Genomic DNA, 26,083 nt, shown 5'->3' on the forward strand with positions numbered 1-26,083 from the left:
ACGAGACATTATTTTAACGGAACAAAACAAAGCAAAACAACAAATATGAAATTAAGAGCGATAAGAAAATCATGTGACTATTTTTACTTTCTTCTATATCTAATATATAGAAGAAAGTATTGGATTCGTGCAAATTTTCGAATTTCGAATTTTGACGGATTCGAACGTTTTGAGGTGTGCTGAGTCCATTTCGACCATTTTTGGAAAATGTCTGTCTGTCTGTGTGTGTGTATGTGTGTATGTGTGTGTGTGTGTGTGTATCACGTCTGTGTGTGACCAGTTTTTTGTGGCCGCTCTACAACAAAAACTACCGCATGAAATCGAACGAAATTTAGTACACATATGTGCCCCTATGTGAACTTGTGCCCATTAGTTTTTGGCGCGAATTCCTCCAAGGGGGGTGGAGCAATGGGACGTTTTTCGAGTTACGCGTGCTTGCTATTCCTCAGGAAGTAACTGGTGGAATCAAACAAAATTTGGTCCATATGTTTGTATTAACAGGAACAGGTGCTGATTCAATTTTGGTGTCAATAGCTCAAACGGGGGTTGAGCTATAGAACGTTTTTTGTCGTCAATTGTGACTGCTGTATCTCAAGAAATAATGAACGGAATGAAAGAAAAATTTATCGGCAAGTAGCCCTTAGTGGGTATAAGAACTGATTTTATTTTTGTGTCAACAGCTAAAAAGGGGGTAGCGCAATCACCCGTTCTTTTTTTCCATTTTGAGTGCCCTATCTCAAGAAGTAATGCTACGTTCTGGTTGAAATTTGGAATATATGTGAATCCATATGTAAACAGGCTTTGGTTCAATTTTGACGCCGATCGCTCCAAGAGGAGTTGATTTTTTTTTTTTTTTTTTTTTTTTTTTTTGCGAATAAAAATATTTTTATTAATGCAACAATAAGAAAGATAAATCGTAATAGATTGTCGTCTGCGTATTTCTCGTGATTTTAATTGTATGGAAATGATAGGAAATATTATCCATAGACTAATAATAAGAGTAGACCGAGCTATGGCAACCCTTTTGCTGCTCATAAACCAAACCATGTGACTGGTGGATATCCTAGCAACAGCGGGCGTTAATCGTAGCAGACGATCAACGCCAGCGCGAAATAAAATAAATAGAATTGATGGAACACGGAAGAATGATCTTTTATGGAGTCCGATTTGTAAATTTGTTATTCTAAGTCGTAAATATTTTGTTAATATAGTGAGTTTTTCGTTTAGATAGCATTGTGCATTTTCTTTAGTCAATTTCAATAACTCTCTAAGCAATAAAAGATGCAAGCGACCAAGAAGAATCAGCAAACGGTAAGATTTTTACCTACAGTTTCAATTTAAGATACCGATTAGTACGTTTTTGCGTTAACGCAAAACGTTTACGCCATTTCGTTCACGCCAACGCTGATAGCTCCAAATGAAATAAAAGTTACCGAAAACTGATCAAAAACTAATACTAATGTCAAAATAATGCATAACTAAAAGAAAAACAGTTCAATCTCTGCACCTGGAAGTTTTTTTTAATGAAAACACATTGTCTTAAAATACATGTCGAGTGCCAAACTATAGATAATGCTGCCATCTAGCAACCATGCTGCCAAAGTCTTCGCCAAGCCCTTCCACTAGTCACATGATACATCTATGAACCAATTTTCTTTATCAGCAAGAATGAGAAAGCTCGGTCTACTCTTATTATTAGTCTATGATATTATCTCAATGATTTAAAATTTTTAACTGTTGCCATCTTATGTTTGTTAACAAATAAAATATTTGTAATTAATTCAAGCAAGGCTTTTAAAATAACTTTCAATTTTCGCTCTTTGCTTTACTTTTGCAATAATTCAGACATTGGGATGGTCGTCAAGTTTTTGCATGTGTAATTTTGTTTTTGTTGGGAATATTGCTTCCTCGTCAAGCATGGGGAGGGATCAGAAAAAAAAAAATATAGAAGAAAGTTTCGTGATGGCCACAACATACTAGTTTTAAAGTAGCTAGAGAGCAGAAATGGAAGGTAAGTTTTATGGATCGTTTGTCACTAAAACCTTAAAACATTAATAAGACGGTAGAAAAAGTCTGCCTGAATGGTAAAAACGTACAATGTCTGACTGAAGGATACCAGAAATTTCTTGAAACAGCTGTGATTATCCGCGCGAGAAAAAAGTGGTTTGATTTCACAGATACAAATCCACTTTTGGCTTTTAGACCAATGGCTAATGGTTAAAGTACAGTTTTCTGACTCGTCAGCTATTGTAGAACAATAACATTTTGAAAATAAAGTATCAGTAGATGATCTATATCTGTACAATGAGTTTTCATCAACAAAGTAAATTTGTTTACAGTTGTTTCCTTTTGGCTTAGCATTCCACCATCTTATTAATTTGTTGAATGAGTATTTTCACATCTGAATTTGAAGTGGACTGACGTACGAACAGGTGTTCTGTTCAGTTAATTAAAGCAGAACTTATTGTGGCTATAAATTCACTAAACGTAAGTTACAATAAATTTTATAACAACTTGAAGACACATAAAATTTTTTGAAAAATTGTTACAGGACTAAAATCAAATAGCAAATATGGTTTTTGAAGGCATAGAAAGGGTCATTTCTCATTGACTAATTCATTTCTTTAATTCTTAATTTTATTTATTGATCATTTCTGACATGGTGGCCACACAAAAAAAAAAGACACCAATTAAAAACATTTTAAAAAAAAAATCTCCTCTTGAAAACCACAAAAATTACAGTCTTTAATGATTATGGACGGCAGTTGTACCAAAATGGTTTTTTCTGCTGGCTAAATTTCTTGTTCAAATCATCCCTATTTTAAAACTCAAAAATGGGGATTTTTTAATAACATGTTAAGAGTTTGAAATTTAGTTTGTATTTGTTACCTTCTTTTAACTCGTTTAAATTGTAAGATTTAATTCTATGTCTGATCAATTGTAAAATCCACAAGTTTATTAATAGTACATTAAAATTATTTTTCTCATTCAGATTTCCCCATTGGATGGTGTGGCATTAAAAAACAAGTTTTGCTCCCCGATTCCTTGCATTTTTATTTCAGATAAAGTTGTCACATTGAACAAGAAAATATTTCGATTGCACCGTTGTTCTTATAGCGAACGCAAGTAAAAAACTAATTAGCACTTGTTGCTATCAACGTCGATCTAAATACTGAATTCCGTTCTGTTGCTTGCGTTATTCTTTGAGTTAGAGTTTCTCTAAAAATGTGCTCACTCATAACCATTCTGAAAGGAATCTTCCGAAAGCTTTTTCAACATGGTTTTGTATCACACCTTAAAAATACACCCAGCAACTGCCCTCAAACTCAACCCCCCCCCCCCCCTCTTCTTACTCCCAGAAAGCTGAGGAGGCTGAAAAAGTTTTACAAATTGATATGTAGATCTTCTTAAAAATAAGCAAAATAGGTTTTAGAGATGAAAATTTTATTTAACTGTTATTAATAGCAAGTAACAATTTTGAATGCATTTGAATTTAAAACAAGCAGCAAAATTTAATGCAAAATAGATTCCCCATTTCCCCAGGAATTTTGTCCCTCGCAGGGACAAAATTCCAGTCACAATTGACGACAAAAAACGTTCTATAGCTCAACTCCCGTTTGAGTTATTGACACCAAAATTGAAACAGCACCTGTTCCTGTTAATGGCAACATATGGACCAAATGTTGTTTGATTCTGCCAGTTACTTCCTGAGGAATAGCAAGCAGGCGTAACTCAAAAAATGTCCCATTGCTTCACCCCCCTTGGAGGAATTCGCGCCAAAAACCAATGGGCACAAGTTTACATAGGGGCACATATGTGTACCAAATTTCGTTCGATTTCATGCGGTAGTTTTTGCTGTAGAGCGACCACAAAAAACTGGTCACACACAGACGTGACACACACACACACACACACACACACACACACACACACACACACACACACACACACACATAAACACGCACACAGACATTTTCCAAAAATAGTCGAAATGAACTCAGCACACCTCAAAACGTTCGAATCCGTCAAAATTCGAAAATTTGCACGAATCCAATACTTTCTTCTATATATTAGGTATAGAAAAAAGTAAAAATGGCGACTACGTTTCACACCTTGCTGAAAAGACATTTCGATTTTTAAAAAAAAATGGTTTTCCCCGATCGACCCTCTCATCCTCGGGCTTGTGCTTCAAAAAGCAGTAAATTGTTTTCTCCCCAGTTAAGTAAGTGCATAATTCCTGTTCACCCGAGGAACTATTGAGGACCAAAAATGGCGATTGCGAAAGTTTGTTTTTTGGTCGCCACTTTTTTATTGCTTAGATCGCATAATACAAAACTCCCTTAGAAAATATTGGAAAACTTTCTTTTTTTTTGGGGGGGGGGGCAAATTTGGGAAAATTCCCTAACATTTTTAACCATCTCATTTTCCCTGACAATTCCAGGTTTTCCCGGAGCTTACGAACCCTGAATTATTCGATAAAGCGGGGTATTTACTTAAATGGGGGAAAAGGGGAAATTTCGAATACCTTTCTAAATTGACAACATTTGTCTAAAAACGTAATAATAATGAATCAATAGTTATACAAAGGAAATAATTAATCTTATTGCTAAAAAGTTTTTGAAATAAGCTAAATAAACAACAAAATATTTCAATAATTAGTATTTACAAGTACGTATGAAAATGATAAAAAGTACCTTTGAACTCCAGTTATGAAATCCTTTTCACACTTTTTTTGAGACACTATTTTCTCAAAAATGCCATCATAATACGGGATTGCGTGCTAAAGGTTTTTTTCGGAATACTTTTCTGACTCCCTTCTTCCTCTTCTTCGTCTAAAATATCTTACATTTAATATTAATCAATTCGCAACTACAGCGCTCGAATTCGCAACATAGCGCTCGAATACGCTACCTTGCGGTGATTTATAAAATAAAGAAAACGGTAATACATTGCGTTCCACGTGTGTCTGTTGATAAACATAGGTAGTTTGTTATGAGTGTATTTATAAACGTATTCGATGTATCTTAGATTGCTGTAACATTTCTGTGCGCGAACCCCTTCAATACCCCCCCCCCCCCTTTTAATCGAAGGTTGGCTTAAATTACGTTTTCGGAGCTTAATTTCAAAAAACTTGCGGTGCACATTTTAACAAAAAAAAGCCTACAACCGCGTTTCTATGGCTTCAACTTCAAAAACTTTCGGGGGGATGGCAACCGCTTCTCTTTTTACCTTAATATCACCACAGATCGTCTAAAACTGCATTTTCGAACTACAATTTTCAAATTTTTCCCGGGGGAGAGCCCCCGTACCCCCTTTACCTGTCACAATCAGAAATAATTTACAATTGCGTGCTTGAAGATTGAATTTTGGAAAATTATCGGGGATGACCCCGAGCCTCTTCCTTTTCTTAACATTACCATAGGTTGTCTAAAACTGCGTTTTTCAAATAACAATCTTGAAAAATTCCCGGGGGGTGAACCCACGGACCCCTTCTCTCCTGAACAGAACCATTATAACTTACAATTCTGTTTTGGGAACTTAAATTTGGAAAAATTATCGGAAGAGTACTTTCCTGGACCTCCTTTCCCCTTCCTCCCTAACTTAAAATATAGTCTAAAACTGCGTTTTTATATCTTCAGTTTTGAAAAAATTCCAGGAGGTAAACCTCCAACACCCCCTATTTCTGATTGAATATTATGCTTTAATATGACTATCCCTGCTAAACCAGAAGCTGAATCTTATCTCTCTCTCTCTCTCTCTGCATATTGGAACATGCGTTTGAGAAACAATTAAGGGGCCGCCAAATGCGTATAATCCCCAGATTTTCGACCTAGCGACGGCCCTATTCACAGCACTCTATTGCTGTTTCGTGTTGGAAAGAATTTGAAAACGTACTGTATTAGTTTCTCGCCGATTTTCCGTGCTCATATTGCGCAGAACAATACGTTGTTCGAGGTTCATAAAAATGATTTTTGACAGCGTTGCTTACAACCCAGATCATACACAGACACTGACCAACTAATAAAATAAACGTGAGAGACATTTTTACTCCAAAATTATCGGAATTCGTTAGCAGTCAGACTTCTCCTTACACTAAAAGGCTGTAGATTAGAAAAAGGAAAGGAAAATGGAATTAAAGGGAAATCAACAACGTTATGACGCCCAAAACTAACAGAATATTTTGCATACACGTGTTTCGGGGTTTCAGTTAACCCCTTTTTTCAATGCAAAATAGTGAGCTTTCGGATGCTAAGTTGTCCTGAAAAATGGGATGGACGCACCCACTCGGTGGCCGTTCAGAAAGAAGGGTTGGGTTGCCGTCGCTAGAAGTGTTTTTAACATTAAGTCTGTGGACTAAAAAATCAGTGCCGCTAAAAATTGGCCGCTAGATGGGCGGTCGCTCGAAGAAGTTTCAGTATACCCCCCCCCCCCCTGCCAAAAGAAAATTTTTTCAAATGAAATAACGCCTTTTGTGTGAGAAAGTATTTGATTTGGCCATCGAGATCTGTGTTTAAAAAAAAAAAACATTTTATGCTGATAAAAGGAGAGGGAAAGGGAGCAGTAAAAGCTTTTTATAAATCGAGCTTTTTCAAACTCCATAATTGAACGCAAGTACAGTACAGGACCTTAATTTCGGCAAGAATGGGCACAGTACAGCTCCGAGTTTCATAATGTACCGAACATTTGGGCAACTATGGAGTAAATGCAATTTCAAGTTTCACAATTATGCGAAATTTCGAAGCGCAACCGAAAGTTTCAACTGGACGGACGACATGAAACGATCGTCCAATGAGCGTTTTAGAAAGGTTATACATTTTCATGGAAATAATTGCATCTTACATAACGACGTACGAATTGAGCAAGTTTTGGAAGATCGTGGAGCAAATGCTTCCAAAAAATTTTCCAGAAAGATATTTGAAAATCTGGACATTTTTCTCAATTTATACTTAATCATTTTATCTAACACATAAAGACTAACACCTTCTAATGCATTCTGTACTGTCTGACTTTTAATTATATACTTTCAACGAAGTAAAAGTTGAACCATATTAACAGAGTGGGAAACGTCCAGCATGACTCGGAAATTTCTATTCGTTAATTATATGGAAATTAGTGCTTTTTTAAAAGAACATACATATTAAGGTGGAAAAAAGGCCCAAAAATTAAGAAAATCACATTCATGTTTGCTTGTATAACATGTTTGCGACATTACACCATCACCACCCTTTTAAAATAGTTATCTCAGGGAACCAGGTATTATCTATTTGTCCGGTTGCTTAAATGCTTCTTGATTTCTTTCCAATTTCTCATCGAAAGTTCGAAACTGTTATTAACTTGAACTTGGCAAAATGTCATCTTGGTTTTGTCTTACATTACAGATTACAGGCTGAGCACAAATGATGATCCGAATTTGAAAAATCATATTTTCGAAACTACTGCACATATTACCATATATCAGAAGTGTCCAACCTTTTCCACCCGAGGGCCGCTCCTCATTTAAGATGATTTTGGCGGTAAAGTTCAAATTCTGGTCTTAGAATGTGATTAATGCCCCCCCCCCCCCACCGCCATCTCGAAAGAAATTGAAATTTCGAGACTGCTGCATATAAACGGTGATCTGAAGATGGATTGCTTCTGCGAGCGAAACAGAAAAATGACGGCAGAAATGAGGACTTGTGCGTGTTGGAAGTGAGTCGGGTGTTTTTTTTCTTGCTTTTGTACACTTTTTGAACTATTGGGATTAGTTCCTAAACTCTTCTGATTCGCGGCAACTTTTAAATAAATAGAATTTTCTCACTGCACCCCAGTTCACCTCTTTTTAAAAATTGTTACCGCGGCAGTTCGCGGCACCCCTCGTCTTTTCCATTTCAAAAAAAGTTGTGAAAGTGCACCAGTATTTTCCTATCGAATTACATTATTTTATGAAACCAACGGAAGATTACTTGGCCAATTAATGTAGGAGAACAATGTCGTATTAATAACGTTGGTTACTTTAAGTAGAACTGTTACAAGCAGTTAAAATGAATTTGAAATTATTTCAAGTAACTTATTTTCCAGAGCATTACAATTCGGAGAAGTTTTTTTTTTTTTACAAACACAAACCAAAGAATACCTGAAAGAATTCATTGTTTAACGAACCAAAATCGTTACCTTGGGAGCAGACTGATCATTCAGGGACTCGTCATCACTGTTTTCGACTTCAGATTTCACTTGAAACAGATGAGAGGACGATTTTATCTCTTTTTCAATGCTACCCATTTCGTTTGCAGCAGTGCAATCATTAGGAACATTTAGCGCTAAGCAGGGCTTTATATCGCCATAAGTATTAGAATGCAGTGGTACACGAGACGTTTCTGATTCACTTAATATGCTACAAATTTCATTTTCTTCTTCGATATTGGTGCCAAGTTCGTCACACTGAGGTGTTTGATTTTCTTCTTGAGAATGCTCGGCGGAAAATTCTTTCACGATATCTGCTATTTCTTTAACTTCTTCCTCTATTGCAAGATCTGAATCCATGGTAGCGAATTCTTCAGATAACACCTCTCCGAATCCACATTTCCCCATTAAATCTTGCAAAACTCGGGAGTTTTCGTTTTCCTCGGGATCAGATTTTGGAACGACCCTTTCCGTAAAGCCAGCCTTTTGAAAGCAATCTTTTATTGTTTCTTCATCAACCTTATTCCACACCTGTTTGATCCACCCAACTGCATCTAAAAGGCTGATTTTTTCAGCAACATTTATAGCAGATACATTTCTTTTCGTTTTCCGGATAAGATGCTTTAACAGCAATTGTCGATATTGAACTTTCAGGTTTTTGATTATGGGATCAAGAGGGTGACAATTTGATGCATGTGGAGGAAGGAAAATTATCTTAGAATTCTTTAGGCGAATATCCCTAGGGTGGCATATAGCATTGTCCACGAACAATAAAACATTCCTATTTTCTTTGACAAACAGTTCGTCTAAATTTCTCAAATATTCCATCATGATATCAGCATTCATCCACGCTCTTCTGTTAAACTGACACTCAATGGATGCCTTAAGTACACTCAGTTCCTTAAAACCATTTGCTGGTGCTTTTCCAATTACCAAAGGTATCAACTTTTCACCTTCCATATTCGCTCCCAGAAGTAATGTTAATCGTTCTTCGGCCATTTCACCAAGAATGCAAAATTCATTTTTCAAGTTGATCGCTTTATCCGGAAGGGCTCGAAAGAACAACCCAGTTTCATCTATTGCATACACATTTCTAGGCTGATATTCTTCTATAGTACTTCTCATTTTTTTAATCCATTCTTCGCTATCGCTACAATCGAACACAGCAGACTCTCCACGTATCTTCCTGAATACGATTTGATGCCGGATGCAAAATCGGTTCAACCATCCATTCGAGGCTTTGAATTCCCCAAATCCAGCTTCGGCAGCAGCTTCTCTTGCTTTTTCTTGCAGAATGGGACCAGAAACTGGCAAGTTTTTGCTCCTTGCAAAAAGATACCAATCATAAACAACCTTATCCACAACAAATCCATCAGCCTTTGGAAATTTGTTCTTTCTGTCTTGATTGCCGTTTTGGAGCCACTCCTTCCGCAAAGTATCCTTTTGTTTCAGGATGCAACAAACTTGGGTTCTTCCTATGTTAAATAATTTGGCAAGAGCACGCACTCCTATTTTGTGTGCTTCAGAATAATCAATAACTTCCATTTTTCCTTTGAGGGACAGGGTTCTACGCTGATTGTTGTTATTATCATCATTGTTGCTATTATTAGCCATTTCAAACAAATAGCTAGCATTTCAAAACTCTGTGCATCCACTTTGTAAATTCTACCATTAACTGAATCTGATTAACATATCTTAAATTAATCCGGCAAGAAACAAACAGAAGTATTTTTCGATTTTCTCCCGGCAATTCAAGTGGCATTTCAAGCTATTGAAAATTTCTGTATTAATCAAATAAAGCGAAGTGAATAAATTTTTAAATTCATCAAATCTTCTGCAGATGTTATCTTTCATAAATTTCATTTCTAAACGACATAACAGAATTAGCTAAATTACAGCAATCCATTGTCGAGGTATTCGCTTTTCTGTCGACAAAAAACAGTTAAAATTAATGTGTTAAAATATTACGTATATTTATTTTTCTTTCTGAAACACATTTTGTCCAAAATCGTTATAGAATTTTAGCGATATTGCGAACCCTCTTTACTTAGCTTTGGTAGTATTCAGTTCAACTTATACACTTTCTGCAAGCTTCATATCCATGATCGAGGCAAGAAGAGGAAATATGTTCCAAAGCCATGTTTTGCACAATAAACATCAAGATTTTAATAAAATGTTACCAAAATTTTCAATCCAATTCATGTTTGCTCCTTCCTGTAGTAAGTTTCATAAGAACTCTTAAGGACCATCAGAATGTCTTGTGAGAAAGGTCTGCAATGCACTGTCATTGTTGCGCTCCTTTATAGAATGGCACATTTCGAGGACCTGGATGGACAACACAGGAACGGGGCTCCTCGGCCCTCCTGAAATTTTGAACACCTCATGTAAAACTTGTTGGCCGAACAAACATACAATGAACTTGAGGAATCCATTTTAACACTTAATACAGTCGAATCTCCCGATATGCGATCGCTCGATCAGGACTCTGTCCTCCTTCTGTCACCCAAGTAATCACAAAAACAAATCTTGCACGGGCAATTACTGTCCACCTCTGAGAAGTTGAGCTGTGGCCTTGAGCAAGTCCATTTCTTTCAAGGGAGAGCAAACAGTAAGAAGAGGAATTGTTAGCACAGAGTTTAGCTCTATCAAGCCTTCAGGTTTAGAGGAAGGTTAGAGTTTTCAGGCGCAGAGTTTAGCTCTATTAGCCTGAAGGTCAAAACCTTCACCCGTTTTTCCTCACCCCTATTTCTGCAAATGGAATCGATTAATCCGCCGGCCAATGGAGCTCAACTTGCCAGAGCCGGACAGTACATTCTAAGAAATGTAAATCCTAAGAGACTCAAACGCAAACATTATGGTCACAGGAACACATCTTAATCAGTGAGGTTACTACTGCCAAAAATACTCTTAAAAATTTAGTTAACATTGCCTAGTTTCTGTTTGAGGGGGTATCAAAATCCTGCGTTCCTTTATATCCTTTCTAGTAGACTTGGAACATTAGTACATTTCAGTTAAAAAGCATTTCATTCCAACCGAATGAGAATCAAACCTTAAATGAATCATACAAATAGTCTACCTTTGTTTTTTTTTTTCAAATGTATCGTTTTTCGTTACAAAAACGAACGCTGCAGAAAGCGTTTATATCTGTACCTAGGAGGGATACAACACTATGTCCATTTTCATAACTTTACAGGAGGGTAGTTTTAACCACATGGTGTTCTGTCCCTCTAAGTCAGGGGTTCCCAACCTGTGGGTCGCGACCTCCAAGGGGATCACGAAGCATTTCTTAGGGGGTAGCGACATTATCCCTAAATTAAAAAATACATCACTGCATAGATAAAAAAAAATAAAATATACAGGGAAATAATAGCATTTTGGAGTAGTATCAATATTTGAAAGCAGTGGCGAATTCAGGAGAGGAACTGTGGGGCGTAGCATCCCCCCCCCCATACTAGAGTAGCTGATTGCCAACGTCCTTTAAGATTATCTTGAATTTTGGCTTAGGTACTTCAATATCTACTAATTTCCACGAAAGAGTGGCGAATTTTTCTCCCTCTAATGTCACCTAAAATCGTCTAAAATTTCGTTTTTGAAACCCCAATTCCGAATAATTTCTTTGAGAGGTTTTCTTCACCTCAACCCTTATCCTGAAAAATGTTCTTTAATTGCGTTTTCAGGACTTAATTTTGAAAATATTCACTGTCACTTCACTGTCACTTGACTTCATCAAAAATAGCCAAGAAATGAGTTTTTGGGATTTTGATTTTGAAAACAATTCCGGAGGAGTGTCTACCTCACATCATTAAACATTGTATAAATTTTCGCTTTTTGGCCTTAAATTTCCAAAAAAAATCTGGAGAGGGTCTCCGAACATTTCTTTTTGTTATCAAAGATAACTTACTATTCTGTTTTTTGGACTTAAAACTCAAAACATTTCTGTGGGATTACCGCTAATCCTTTTTCCCTCCATGTCATCAAAATTCTTCTAAAATTTCGTTTTTGGAACTTCAATTCCGAAAAAACTCCGGAGGAGAGGCTCCAAATCCAAACCTTCTTCCTAATGTTTGCAAAGATGGCCTGTAATTACGTTTTTAGGATCTTAAATTCAAAAATTTTCCGCGAAAGGTAGCCTAAACGGTCTACAACTGCGTCTTTTTAGGGAGTTTTATTTTTATTTTTGAAAAAGTAGAGAATTCTCCTCCCCTTCCCTATAGTGAAAAATTGTCTAAAACTTCATCTTTAGGATTTCAATTTCACGAAATTTCAGAGGTAGAGTCTACGAGCTTCAACCGTTCATAAAATTCTCTGGAACTTCTCCTCTTTCTCCTAACATCACCAGATTTCGTGTAAACTGCAATATTAGAACTTCCATTTCGAACATTTTCCGGGTTAGGAGCTTTGCGTATGTTACATTTACAACTCTAGGTTTATATTGTTAACTCTCTTTTTCCGCTTTTATAACGCAATTCTATTAATTTGATTGCTCGCATGCTATTAATGACTCTCTACCCCTCCAAGCAACATTTTGAACTCTCTCCTTTTCTTGCTATATACGTATACGTTTAAAAAATTATGAGTGACTATCAAGGCCCTCCTCGCAAGTTTTTGACATCGCAACGGCCTTGTTAAAAGAAAATGTCTTCATTCTCTTCAATGAAAGTTGGACTAATAAGATTTTTTCATGACCTCAGCTCTTCCGAACACCAAATCCTGCATTCGCCACTGCTGGACGCATGACTTTTCAAAGTGTCGAAATGCATGTTTAACATTGCAGTGACTGCTTTTTTTACAATAATTGTGTTTTACTCATAAAGAATAAAATACCTCAAACTCCTTGAGTTATTATGTAAAATATATACTGTCTACTCACACACACACACACACACACACACATATATATATATATAGAGAGAGAGAGGAGCACACGTAGGGGATCGCGGGTTGTTTAAATGCCGAAAAAGGGGTCGCGACGTAAAAAAGGTTGGGAACCACTGCTCTAAGTGAAAGTGGACTTGGTGTTCTTTTAAAATACGCTATATATCCATTACTTAATAACTGGTTTCGGACATAGTGCTCTATGCCTCTAAGAAATATGAGAAAAGCTGATTTTAACTCTGTAATATCACTTTGGAAAAAAATGGCCGAGGCACAGATATATAAAATGCTTGAGAATCAAAACATCAAAATTAATTCAATGTTAGCTAGAAACATATAGAAGTAGAGTATTAACTTATGGTACACAAATTGCAAATATTGTAATGTATAATATTCGCAATACTATATCTGGTAAAAAGATGAATAATACCAAAAGAGCTTGAGATGAAAATGCATTCACTAAAATAGTTGGTATGCTTGAAGAAAAAAAAAAAAAACACTTTTAATAATATGTAATTAAAACTTACCGAGTAATGAAACTTGTCACCCGTATACAGCACACTATATTACAATACACTCAAGTTTTTTTGTCCGCTAAAATAATCTAGTTCCAAAAAAAAAAAAAAAAATCGTAAAATTTCGCTTAAACTTTGCGTTTTCAAACAGTCCTTCAATAACTAGCAAGTAAAATTTTTATAAGAATCCCCATCGATTACTTAATCACCAACTAGTTGAAGAGAACATTCGCTAAAACGTTTTTCGCAAAACTTATACTTAATCGAATTAGTTCAAAGACCAGTTATAAAAAAAAAACGAGCTAATGTGTGCATCACATGACTTCTTTTTACACCAATTTAATGTTATTTCCCCACACATGACTTCTTTTTACACCAATTCAATGTTATTTCCCCATTACTGCAATTTTAATGCGATTCAATAATTAACTCTCTAAATATCACCAACAATGGCCAAATTAAAACCAGATTTTAAAAAAAACCGCCAAATTTGTCACCAGGTTGGCGACAAAACTTGGCGACCAAAAGACTGGCGATATATCGCCAAGTGTCTACCAAATTAATACACCATTAGAGTGCATCGAAACCAACAATGATTAACCCCCAAAAAGGTGCAAAAGACCCCTTTAGAAACACCCGAATGCAACCAAAAGGGGGAGGTGCACAACTAGACCCCACTAGCAGTCTACGTACCAAATTTCAACTTTCTAGGACATACCGTTCTTTAGTTATGCGACATACATACGCACATACAGATGTCACGAGAAAACTCGTTGTAATTAACTCGGGAATCGTCAAAATGGATATTTCGGGCGTATATACGTTCTTAGGTATATATGCACGTGTGGTCGGGTCGAAAAAAAAACTCAACATTCATTCGGGGGTGAGCAAAATGGAAATTAAGGTCGATTTTTGAGTGAAAACATTTTCGCGAATACAATACTACTTCCTTTTTTGTAAAAGGAAGTAAAAAGGAAGACGACTTATGTTTCGGGAGGTTCGACTGCATTAGCAAGAAAAAGATAAATAACACTAAATGTTAAATGAAAACATTTCTTTATAAGTGATATCAGATAATCTCTCAAAACCACATTTAAACATATTAACTAACAAACTTTGTTTTGTGTCTGTTGAACTGTTTTAATCCGATAAACGGAACTCAACACTCATCACTGGCAAATTAAAGTTATGGCATTATTTTTTTTAGCATATAACCTTCTTAATTGCTTTAACTTTATATAAACTTGCAATCGACAATATTCATTACATTTTACAACTATTTCATGGTGGCGACAGGAACTGAAAAAAAAATGTCCCTGACTTTTCCCTAATTAAGTTTACCAAACTTCCCTGATTTACGTCACAAGTGATAATGGTTTCCTTTCTTTGCCCTACTTGAAAACCATTGCATATAAAATAAGATGCAATGTTTAAAACGTTTTAAATTGTTAATTAAAAATACATTTGGAAAAAGATGCCTTTTTTTTAGTAAAAATAGTATATTAAATTATACGCTTTAGGAAATATTATAGAAAATCTTAAACTAATATTTCTTCCAGTAACCAGTTAACATAAGAATTCTAAAAAAAATACTACAACCACTCTTAAAGAAATATTTAATAAGATTAAACTAAAAAGTCAATATGGAAATAATTTTGAACTAAATTTTCAAGCAGTATAAAGCATTAATTATTGCTGCAAGAATACCAAGTAGTATAGAAATAATACTACTTCTAGCATAGAAGTAATGTAGTTTTATTTACGTTACGTAAATGATAGATATATTTATGTAAAACAAAGTGAAACATTTTAAAAACCAGTCATATTGAACTTGGTTTTAAAATAAAAGGAAAAAAAATGTATTAATCTGAGGCGACAGCGATTAATACGATGGCAAAAAACAAAGCTGATTATTTCAGTTAACAAATTTAGCAATTAAATTAAAAACGAGAAGAAGTAATAACTTTTAAGCTTTTATCATTATTGATTTAAAAAACAAAGATTTTTTTTTTTTTTGAAATCTTGATTACAGTACGCTAACTAATGCAAGACAATGAGTAAAGACAAGGGAGCTAAAGCATTAATGACGGCTTCCTCTATGCCTGTAGGGTTGTTTATTTTACGTAGTATCGAACGCGTGAAAGAAAATTCGAGCAAGGTAGAATAAAACACTTTACAGACACAGAAACAATTTCGGGAAGTTCATCCTGTGGTTAATAAGTTAAAATTCAATAATTTGACGTCGAGAAAAAAAAAAGATGCACAAATATGCGGCAATGTATAATCGTATCTCATTAATTTTACTTTTTTCTAAACAGATAATTGGTGGGAAATGCGTAGGGAACTTAATTTTGCAAAGCAAAAAAAAAAAAAAAGTTTTCTTCATTCAATCAATTTTTCCTGAATTTTATTATTTTTTCGAACTTCCCTGATATTTCAATGGGTAATGAATTTTCCTGAATTTACATTGATGTCCCTGATCTGTCGTCACCCTGGATTTCAATTAAACGACGCATTTCAGCATGCCTAACTGTTTGAAAACTAGAAGCCGTTTTACGGAAAAAAACAACAAAATACATACAAAAATGCACAATTACATTATGTTTCTAAAATCCAGGGGACCCCAAGAAGCGTAGCGTAAGCCCTCATACCTCTGCGCCCCCCTCTTCCATCCCAAAAGGGTGCTATGAACGCCACTGACGCCTCCCCCCCCCCCCCCCTGATAGCTTAAATGACGGGTCTGCTGAACGGTGAGAATCAGCTTGGCCATGGGTGCCACTCTAAAAATTGGCCAGGACTGAAAAGCGCGTGGCTCCATTTCGCGACACCAAAATGTTAGCTCTTAGTTTGTTTGGTGTTTCAGACATATATAATGCTAATTTTTGATGAAGTAACTATATAGTAAAACCAGATTGTAAGATTAAGTAAAAATTAAAACCTAAATAAAAAATAACATATCATTGTCCAAGATTTTTAGGAGGTAAAAGCAGAAAAAGAACTTAATAATAAAATACATTAAAAAATCTTACTATTTGCTACTGCAGAAAAAAAGCTTCAGATTTTATAGTTCATGTTACATAAATAGTTCATATTTCATACAAAAAAATAGTAATTAAAAAAAATTCAGGTATGAGATTCTTGGCTAAGATGCATTGTGATAAAAACTTTAATAAAATTTTCCAGATTAAGATAAGAATTTTTGAAATCGACAGATTGAGTGACTTTTTAAATATTTTTTTTTTTTGGGGGGGGGGGAAACAGCTTATCTTTTTAACTTTAGCAGATGGGCCAGTTTTTTGTCCTCAGAAGAATAAGACTTTTTTTGAGAGTGAGAGATTCAAAAGTAAAGATTTGTTTCATCTACAAAAATCATTTTGAACATGGAAAAAAAAAATCCGATGGCCGAAATTTTTGAAAAGACGGAATTCCGTCCCTTGAACGGAAGTGTGGCAACCATGAGCTTGGCATTACAATCAGGTGGAGTAAGGTTGGGCACTATCGTTGTACAAGTTTGCAATTTCGTATGTAGGATCACTTTGAGGTCTTATTGTGTAACACCCTTTTTGGTCGCAACCGGATGAAGCTATATATTTGCTTCTGGACCCCTACAGGCAGCAATATATTTGAACAGTGCACCTTCATGCATTTTTCGGGAGACACCTAAAGTTGTTAGTTAGCGCCACCACTGCACTCCACAAAATTACGAATCAAACGACGTACTTGCTGCAGTTAATAATAAAAGACTAGCCGCCAAAGCGGCTTAACGAAAAAAATTCAAATGAAGTTTTCGGTACGTAAATTACATTCTTTCAAAGGAAAAGATGAAAAAATGATCGCATCAAAAAACATATCGCCTGCGTCGGTGCATTAATTAATAAACAATGTTTTAATTTATTGAGCGGCGCAGCTCCAGCATCATTCGATTCCGTTCCGCGCACCTTATAACTGAACCTTATAACTCGAACTATTCAATAACTTTCGCTTTAAGCAGAAAAAACGAAAGAAATTACAAATGCAACGTGGCCATGAGAAAGAAAAACCTTCTCTAAGCGAGTCACTTGTGCTTTGGGCCCTTGCCAGAATGATGAAGAAAAGTAATTCCAAAAGCAGAACTGATATGAGAAAAAGTTAGGTTTGAATCGTTTTTTATTAATACAGTAGAACCTCCATTAAGGGACACCTCCAAATAAGGGACACCTCTATTTAAGGGACATTTTTTCTGGTCCCAGTCCCTTTGAATAGGGACTTCCATGTATTTGCCTCTAAATAAGGGACACTCTGTTTAAGGGACAGTTGCAAAGCCAAAATAATGTAAAAGCGCATAAGAAATAGTGAATTTTTCTGGAATTCAAGTTTCACTTTTCCTCTAAATATTAATTGAGGTAAGTTTGACATAAACATATGTGAAGGAAACAAGTAATGTATTGTAAAAAAAAATGCTGAAATTAACATGCATGATTTACCCTCTCAAAAACTTATTCAAGTAGGTTCAACCGACGGAGAGTGCAAAACGTAAAATTTGAACATTAATTGTAATTCACATAGTATTACATTGTAAATTACATAACATAAAGCAAATATATGTAACGAATTACACTTCAAAATTATTTCTGTATGTTACAAAACTTTGTCATTATAAATTTTTTAAATTAAAGTTTAATTAATAAAATAATATAAACTTAGAAATTTGAATAATTATTACTTTTATTTAGCATATATAAAACATTTTCAGTATTTAATTATAAGTCAATGTTTATTGTGATATTATACTACTAAGTACACAGCATACATCAATACATCCACCTCCGAATAAGGGACACCTCTATTTAAGGGACAAAATTTCTGGTCCCCATAGTGTCCCTTATTGAGAGGTTCTACTGTATATATCCGCTAATTAAAATCGGCACAGCTATGCCATATAGCTAAACATGTAGCCAAGAAAATTACGAATCTATCGATACCAGGTTCGATGCTCAGTTTTCTGTCGTTCACCAGGAGTAGCGATGACATAGATACATACTTACTAGTGATGTGCTGGATCGTTAAAAAAGTAGATCCGCGGATACGGATCAATTTTTTTTTTTTTTTTTAATTTTTTTTTTTTTTTTTACCCAATTCAACTATCAAAGTGTAAAATTTGTTACGGAAGGTAGTCCCGCCAGAATAATAACAGTTTCTTCAAAAAATGTCAACTGCGGCAAAAATATAATCAAGACTATGATTTACTCTTTAAAGAAATCTCCGTTAAAATTGAGGGAGAGTTAGAAGGAATGGTCCAGCTCTGCATTAATGCTTAGATGGAATGTGAAAAATTATTTCTAGCTTACTCGGTAGATGTAGCGTACAAGAGAAAGAGTGTAAAACTGCTACTGGACAGGCTAGAAATAATTTTTCGCATTTTATTTCAGCATAAATGCAGCGCGCTGACCCATTCCACCGAACTTCTCCGACCGACGAAATACAGAGCCGGAAACACCTTTACAAAGAGTAAATAGAGAATTTAGTCTCACTTTTTTTGAAGGATGCAGAGAAAAACAAAAATGAAGAATAACAGAAACCCCAAATCAATAATAAAAACTAATATTAAATTAAAAATTAAAAAAACAAAACATGTTCCAGAGAGCCGACCTCATATTAAGATGAATTTCGTGATTCAGAACACATATTTGTTAACAAATATGAACTGACAGCAGGTAAAAATTTTAAATCATTGAGCTTTTTCTCCTTATCTTCCGACTATGAAATCGCTACCAATCACGCGTATAAAGGCTTAGAATTGCATTCGAAATTTTCTTAACAAGATTATAGTTCCTACTGTGCATAAGTTTGAAGGGGGAGGGGGGCAAATTGGCTTCTGAAATGATACCTTATAATTTAAATAGGAAATAAAAACTAGTTTAAACGAAATTTAAGTCTTTTACTTAAATATTTAAAAAAAATTTAGAATGGAAAAGATCCGTTTAAGATCCGTCAAAAAAGTAACGGATACGGATACAGATCTTTATTTTCCCTCGGATATCAGCGGATACGGATACGGGTATCCGGAACATCACTAATACTTACATACAAAGATACCCAGTTTTTAAAACATAAGACACTCAAAAAATAATATTCTCCTAACAATTAATCAAGTGTTTATTAACCAATAACATTCTACGAGACTTTCATCTTATCTCATGCCTTCTCAATTTTTACACGTTGATGTTTACAGAGTCGAATCTAGGGACGCCTGTCCTTTAGCCTGTCCCAGACTGGAAACTTCTGAGGATGACAAACTGAACCCTCATTGAAGATGACTAAAAAATATATTTTCAAACAATGTGTTATTAGACGAAAAATGATTAAATAAGCTTTGTGCTACAAAGCGATTCAAGCGAAAAACCAACGTAATTAAAGCACTAATACTACAAGAAAATGCAACCAGCATACAGCGATTTCATGAAATAACTATATGTTGTGTTTTCTTGTAGAATTGGTGCTTTATTTACGTTGGTTTTTCACTTTAATCAATGTGTTGTTAGGATTAGGGTCATTCCATGTCAACTCACACAAAAGTGAGTGCTCAAAGATTATAACAATATTTTGCAGGTTCATACCCATTTACTTAGTGGTTGTAGCTTTTTAGCTATTAAGGGGTCGAAATTTTTATGTTTTGCTCCACCGGCTCATACTTTACTGACCATAACTCTGGAACAAATAAAGTTAGAAGCTTGAACTTTATATATTTTGAAAGATTACATTAAGAGCTTTAAAATGATATATAACATGATACAAAAATACAATTTTTCATTTTGAAGGTCATTTGAATTGACCTTTGACCTTGAGTATTTTCAAAAGTTATAATTTTAAAAATCTGAAAAAAATATATTATGTATAAACTGTAATTTTCTTTATTTGAAGGTCACTTGAATTGACCTTTGACCTTGAGTATTTCCAAAAGTTATAATTTTAAAAATCTGAAAAAAAAATATTTTGTATAAAATGTTATTTTTTTTTTTTTTTTTATTTCTGCCAAGTTTCAGGTTGGGACAACACGGGATTATGCATAATTTAAACCGAGTGGCCAAAAATCAATTGCCATCAATTGAAAGTCAAATATGTGTGCCAAAAAGTGTCATAATCATGCTGATAATACAACATTAGAAAAATGAAAAATTCATTCAATGTGACGTACAATGAGTAACATTACATAAAATAATTAAACAAGTTATCCATGCAGTCAAACTTGACTTAACAGTTATATGCGTACTTCATCTTGACAATGCTTTGCTAGGTTGCTTTCTGCTTCTGCAATTTTATATCTCATTCCCGTGGCTGCACTTGAGTAATGAGCTTCCAAAAATGTCTTGATTCAACAAATTTTGTCTGATGATTCAGCAAAATTATCATCATTCCGCAAAATTTGGAATTCTTTTTGGCAAAATTATGATCATTCGGCGAAATTCAAAGTTCCATTCAGCAAATTAAGAACTTCTGACCTCCTAAAAATTGAAAGTTTGGGTTGCCTTTGCTTACAACAGACTAAAACTGCAATGCAATCACATGGTTAGGTAAAGGAAGTTCTAAAAGCACTTTATTACTAGTAGCATTCTATTAGGACTTTATGAACATGGGGCGGTTGGTTGAATTAACTTTTCAAAACAGTTGCTTGTTAACTCGTTGACTGGAGTATTCCATTGTCTTCATAATGAGGCAACTTCGTAGATTCAATTTTTCTTCTAAAAATACCTCACAACGCTGTTACCAAATAATCTCTGTATGAAATTTTAGAAAACTCGGAAGGGGTCAGCTTGACAATCTTGCTTTTTTGATCGATTTGATATGGAATGACCCATTAGTGCTCTTAAGAGCTTTTCAATCTACCACTCCTTCTCTTACTTACTCCCCTGACAGAACTATAGAAGACACAGCCCTGTACCTAAGACAGCTTTAGAACTGCGTTTTTAGAACCTCAATTCCAAAAAGGTTCGGGGAAGCGCCCCTAAACTCTCGTTTCCCTTATCTCTCCTACCTATCATAATTAACACCAAATATAAAAAAGCATTTTTAAGCTTTTGGTTTCGAAACATTTCCAAAGAAAAGCACCCATCTACTTCCCTAGCATCTCAACATATTGCCTAAAATTGCGTTTTTGAATTTTCAATACAGAAAAAAAAAAAAAAAATCCTGAACCTTTCGAACCTTTTACAAAGCAGTTCAGTATGCACGTCCCCGTTCCCCCTCTCCAATGACAGCCCAAAACCGCATTTTATTGCTTCAATTTCGAAATCTTTCGGGGCGGGGGTGGGGTCGGTCACCCCATCCATCCCTTTCTCTAAACTCCACCTTGAAATTTTGCATTCAGCATGATCATAGGGAGAATTCTCAAACCCTTTCTTCTCAAACATAGCTTAAACTGACTTGAGTTTTGAACACCATTTCAGAAAGGAACCTCCTATTCAGTTGCGCACACAGGAATTTTTCCTATGCGTATCCAAACATATTCTTTTGTTTTTATCGATTGTTGGAAACACAAAACATTTTTTTAAATATTGAATAATTACTTAGCATTACTTAATAAAATAAACTCATTAGTTTTACAAATACTTTTATTTTACGTACTACATACAAAGGATTATTGTCAATGAAAAAAAAATTAAGAGCGATGGGAGGGGTCCGGACCCTCTCCTTGTGTGCGCCACTGCTTTCCTCCATTGTTATCAAACACAACCTAAAATTCAGTTCTTTAAGACTTCGATTGCAGAAAGTTTCCAGGTGAAGCCCCAAACCCCCCTAAGTCACCAAAGACAGCGTAAAAGTGACTTCAATTTAAAAATTAAATAAAAAATAACTTGTAAGGGAGCCAAAAGTTGGCTGAGAGTGCGATTTCTAACGTCAATTTTGAAATTTTCTTGAATTCCCCTCTATTCACACACATTGACCGTGTAGTTCTAACAGCACCAAAGATTGACTAATATTGCGTTTTTAAGACTCCAATTTTGGAAAAAATTCCGAGGAGCAAAGATCCCCCCCCCCCCTTTCATCTGACGTCATTGAAAGATAGCCTTTCTTTAAGAGCAATAAATTGCACATGAGAAAAATTCCGTATTAAAATTATCTTATGTTTTGTAAGTTCACCTATTTCTTACTTTCTGTAAAAGCCTTGAAATATGAAACGTGAAGGAAGAGGGCTACGTCGCGTCGGCAGTTTCAATTTTTAAGGTTTTAATCGTCCTACCGAACTTGCCACACATTCTTTTCCTCTTTTAACTTCAGTGGGGGTTAACTTTTGGGTGTAGGGGCTTGGCAGACCTGCCATTTAAAAGCATTTTACGGGGGGTGGGGATGCGTTGGTTCATACTCAATACATATTATAGGAAGAAAGCAACAAAGTACATAAACAATTGTGTGTTAACAATAGGTTTATGAAATCCGGGGGGGGGGAGGGGTGATCCGAGTCCACCAATTCCCCCAAATGAGACATGAATCTTCGCCCCCCCCCCCTTTTTTTGGAAAATTTGAAGGCTGTATTGAAATATTTTTTTTTCTGATGACTAATGTTTCCTTTCAAGGTGAAAATGTGCAAAACTAAACTATCATTTTATCATTCGGTAAAATTCGGAGTTTCATTCCGAAAGGAACTGTCCACAAATAATCTCAAGCTTTTTGGGGTGAGGGAGTTCATAAAATTGTGAGTTTGTGACAAAGGGGAGGGAAAGGATCTCTAGAAATGTGACAACAAGCATTTTTTTAAATAAAAATAGGTAACAAAAAATAGCGTGACATATGACAAATGGAGGAGAGGGGGTATGGTGAGGTGTGATTTTATGACAAAAGGGGGAGGGGAGGTCAAAAAAGTAACTTCAGAGAGTGGCGCCGCTGTTACTCTGTCATAAGAAGTTTAAAAAGCAATTATTTCAAATTTCAGTAAGCAAATAAAGAGTGGAACCATGTTAATACATACTTGGATTTTTTTCCATAAAATCATACAGATATATGAACATGATGATTCTTTGTATATACATGTTTAGTATGCATTACGTTTAAGAAAGCAGGGGTGCTCATTCTGCTAGAACGGTGGTGCATCCCCTCAAAAATTACGAAAATAACCCCCTTTAAGATTTCCGCCCAAATGCCACGACTCGGAAAGGTTTGGGGCAGTGCTCTAGCGTTCAAGGAACATATAGTTAACACCTTGAGAGAGGTTTCGTAGACAAATATAAAAAGGAAAAAAATGCGTTTGACATTTAATTTATATAAAAAATCATGCATGAATATTAATTTTGGAATATGGTGCACGCTTTTACTTCATGTCCCGAAATTATTTGGAATTCAGCAACTCCTCTGGTATGCTAATAATGCATTTTGGAAATGGAAAATATTTTAACGATGAAAGTTAACGCCAATTTGAATATCTATCTAATCTTTAAGCGATGCATAATTAATAAAACTTTTATGCCCATCAAAACATGACAACAGGAGCAGTGGTGCAACTAGAAAATAGTTTTAGAGGAGCACATAGGAAGAAAATTCTCTTTTAAAAAGAGGGGTCCAGGGACTCTCCCCGGAAAATTTTTGAAACTTGTCGTTTTAAAAGCACAATTTTAAACGGTCTTCGGTGGTGTTATAGGGAAAAAAAGGTACAAGGGGCTCTGCGAAAATTTGTAAAAGTTAGCCTTAAAACGGGATTATAGGCCATTTTTATTGACGTTAGAACAAGGGATGAAACTCTGGCATTCCACTCGATATTTACTTCCTCCTCTCCCCTCCAATTTTTCGAAATTGAACTGCCAAAAACGCAATTGTAGACAACTTTGAAGATTTTTACAGGAAGGGGATTCTGGAGCTCCTTCCTGGAAAAAGTTTGAAAATTAAAATCCTAAAAACTTAACCAATATTCTATGATATTAGGGGAAGAGGTTCAGAGGTTATTCCACTTAAGATTTTTTTTTAATCATTTTTTAAAAACCTATCTTTTGATAATGTTAAAGGACAGCGGTTCGGAGGCCCTTGCCCGAATATTTTTTGAAATTGAAATCTTAAAAACGAGATGGTAGACCATATTTGGTAACATTAGGGTAGGTAATCTTTCGAAACTGAGGCTACAAAAAACGCAGTTTTTGGTGATTTTCGGTTTCAAGTGATAATGTTTGGTATTCGTGGACTCTCCCTGGAAATTTTGCGAAATTAAACACCTGGAAACGAAATTTGAGATGCTCCGTAATACTTTTGGCGGGGGGAGAGGGGATGATTCGGAGGAGTAGCATTTTAAGACTTTCTTATTTTCTAACGAACTTGAAAAAAGAAAAATAATAAAGAAAAAAAAAAAGAAATTGGACGGAGGGGGACGAGTAGGAGTAGCTGACAATTTAGCTGTTCCTATTGAAAACTTTTAAAACAAAGATTTCTTTTTTAAAAAAATTAAAGTTTATTTTTTTCTTATTAAAATCAATTTGTTTTCCTAAGACTCGTGTTTTTCTATCTTCAATATTAAAGAATATTTTTGAAAAACATTTAACTCAGCATCCTGGAGGGGAGGGGGCACGGGGTAAGACAACCAGATGGGTTCCCTGTTGACCCCCCCCCCCCCCCTCTCTGATTGGTTAATTATGGTCAAGTCGTTACTTTTAGGAACTAGAAAATTAACCTAAATTATTGTCTACAATACATGTGTATAATGCTCAAGTAAATGATATGCAAATGTGTTTACCGCTTTTTTTTAAGTATGATAACATAAAAAATACAGAACAGTGGAATTACCAATTACAATAGTTAAAAATCACAAAAAGGAATATTGCACAAATTATAATACAACATATTCATCTTAAGAACCAAACTGGGGAATAGCACATTTCTTGCGCTTCGTATGCTCAACCTTGTGAAATTATAGTCATACCGTAATGGCATTCACGGCTCCAAATGTAAAGAAAACTTCAAAACTATGCATTAATTAGCATCATATGTTTTTACTGTAAACGATTGCGCTTTTGAATAGCATGTTTAGACACAAAAAGACAATATTTTTTTCTTTTAGATAGGCAGCGAGGAGGATTGTTTGTTTTAATAAGCAAGATAATTTCACCGCCACATTAGATATAATGAAAAGTTCAATTTATTTTTTTGGGTTGAAGATTCCCCCCCCCCCCCCCATTTAGAGCATTTTTAATTGGTAGGGCTCGGCGCCATTTTGACTTTGGCGCCATCGTGCACCGCACGACCTTGCACAGGGACAGTGCGGCCCTGCCCTGATGCATACGATATTCAAAGCGGTTCTCTGCGAAACACCGGTAATAATCTGTCACATTTAAATTCAAGAAAAAAGTTAGTTCAAGAGCACAATAGAAAACGAAGACCACGACTGTGATGGTATGGAGTAACCGAAGGTAACCACCATTAAAAAAAAAAACTTTGCTAAAATTGCTCTACCTACTCGTAATGATAATGTTCCATCACAGCACGAAGAATATGAGAAAACTGATAACGAGCAAGTAAATGAGCTTCGAAAGAGTCGGGGGCGGGGGGGGGGGAATTTTGACGAAACATATCTAACGAAT

General features: G+C 35.3%; 1 protein-coding gene across 1 annotated transcript in view; it reads right to left on the reverse strand.

Annotated features, from left to right (window-relative positions):
- Nucleotides 1–9,426, reverse strand: part of LOC129226091 (transcriptional repressor p66-alpha-like) — a 76,657-nt gene extending 67,231 nt beyond the window's left edge. Inside the window, exon 1 of the mRNA XM_054860682.1 lies at nucleotides 8,152–9,426. Within this exon, the coding sequence (XP_054716657.1) occupies nucleotides 8,152–9,285 (1,134 nt within the window). The 5' untranslated portion in view covers nucleotides 9,286–9,426. The remainder of the gene's footprint in view (nucleotides 1–8,151) is intronic.
- Between the last annotated feature and the right edge of the window lie 16,657 nt (nucleotides 9,427–26,083).

The sequence above is a fragment of the Uloborus diversus genome, chromosome 7 (genome assembly GCF_026930045.1).
Source record: "Uloborus diversus isolate 005 chromosome 7, Udiv.v.3.1, whole genome shotgun sequence".
Classification (NCBI taxonomy): Eukaryota; Metazoa; Arthropoda; class Arachnida; order Araneae; family Uloboridae; genus Uloborus; species Uloborus diversus.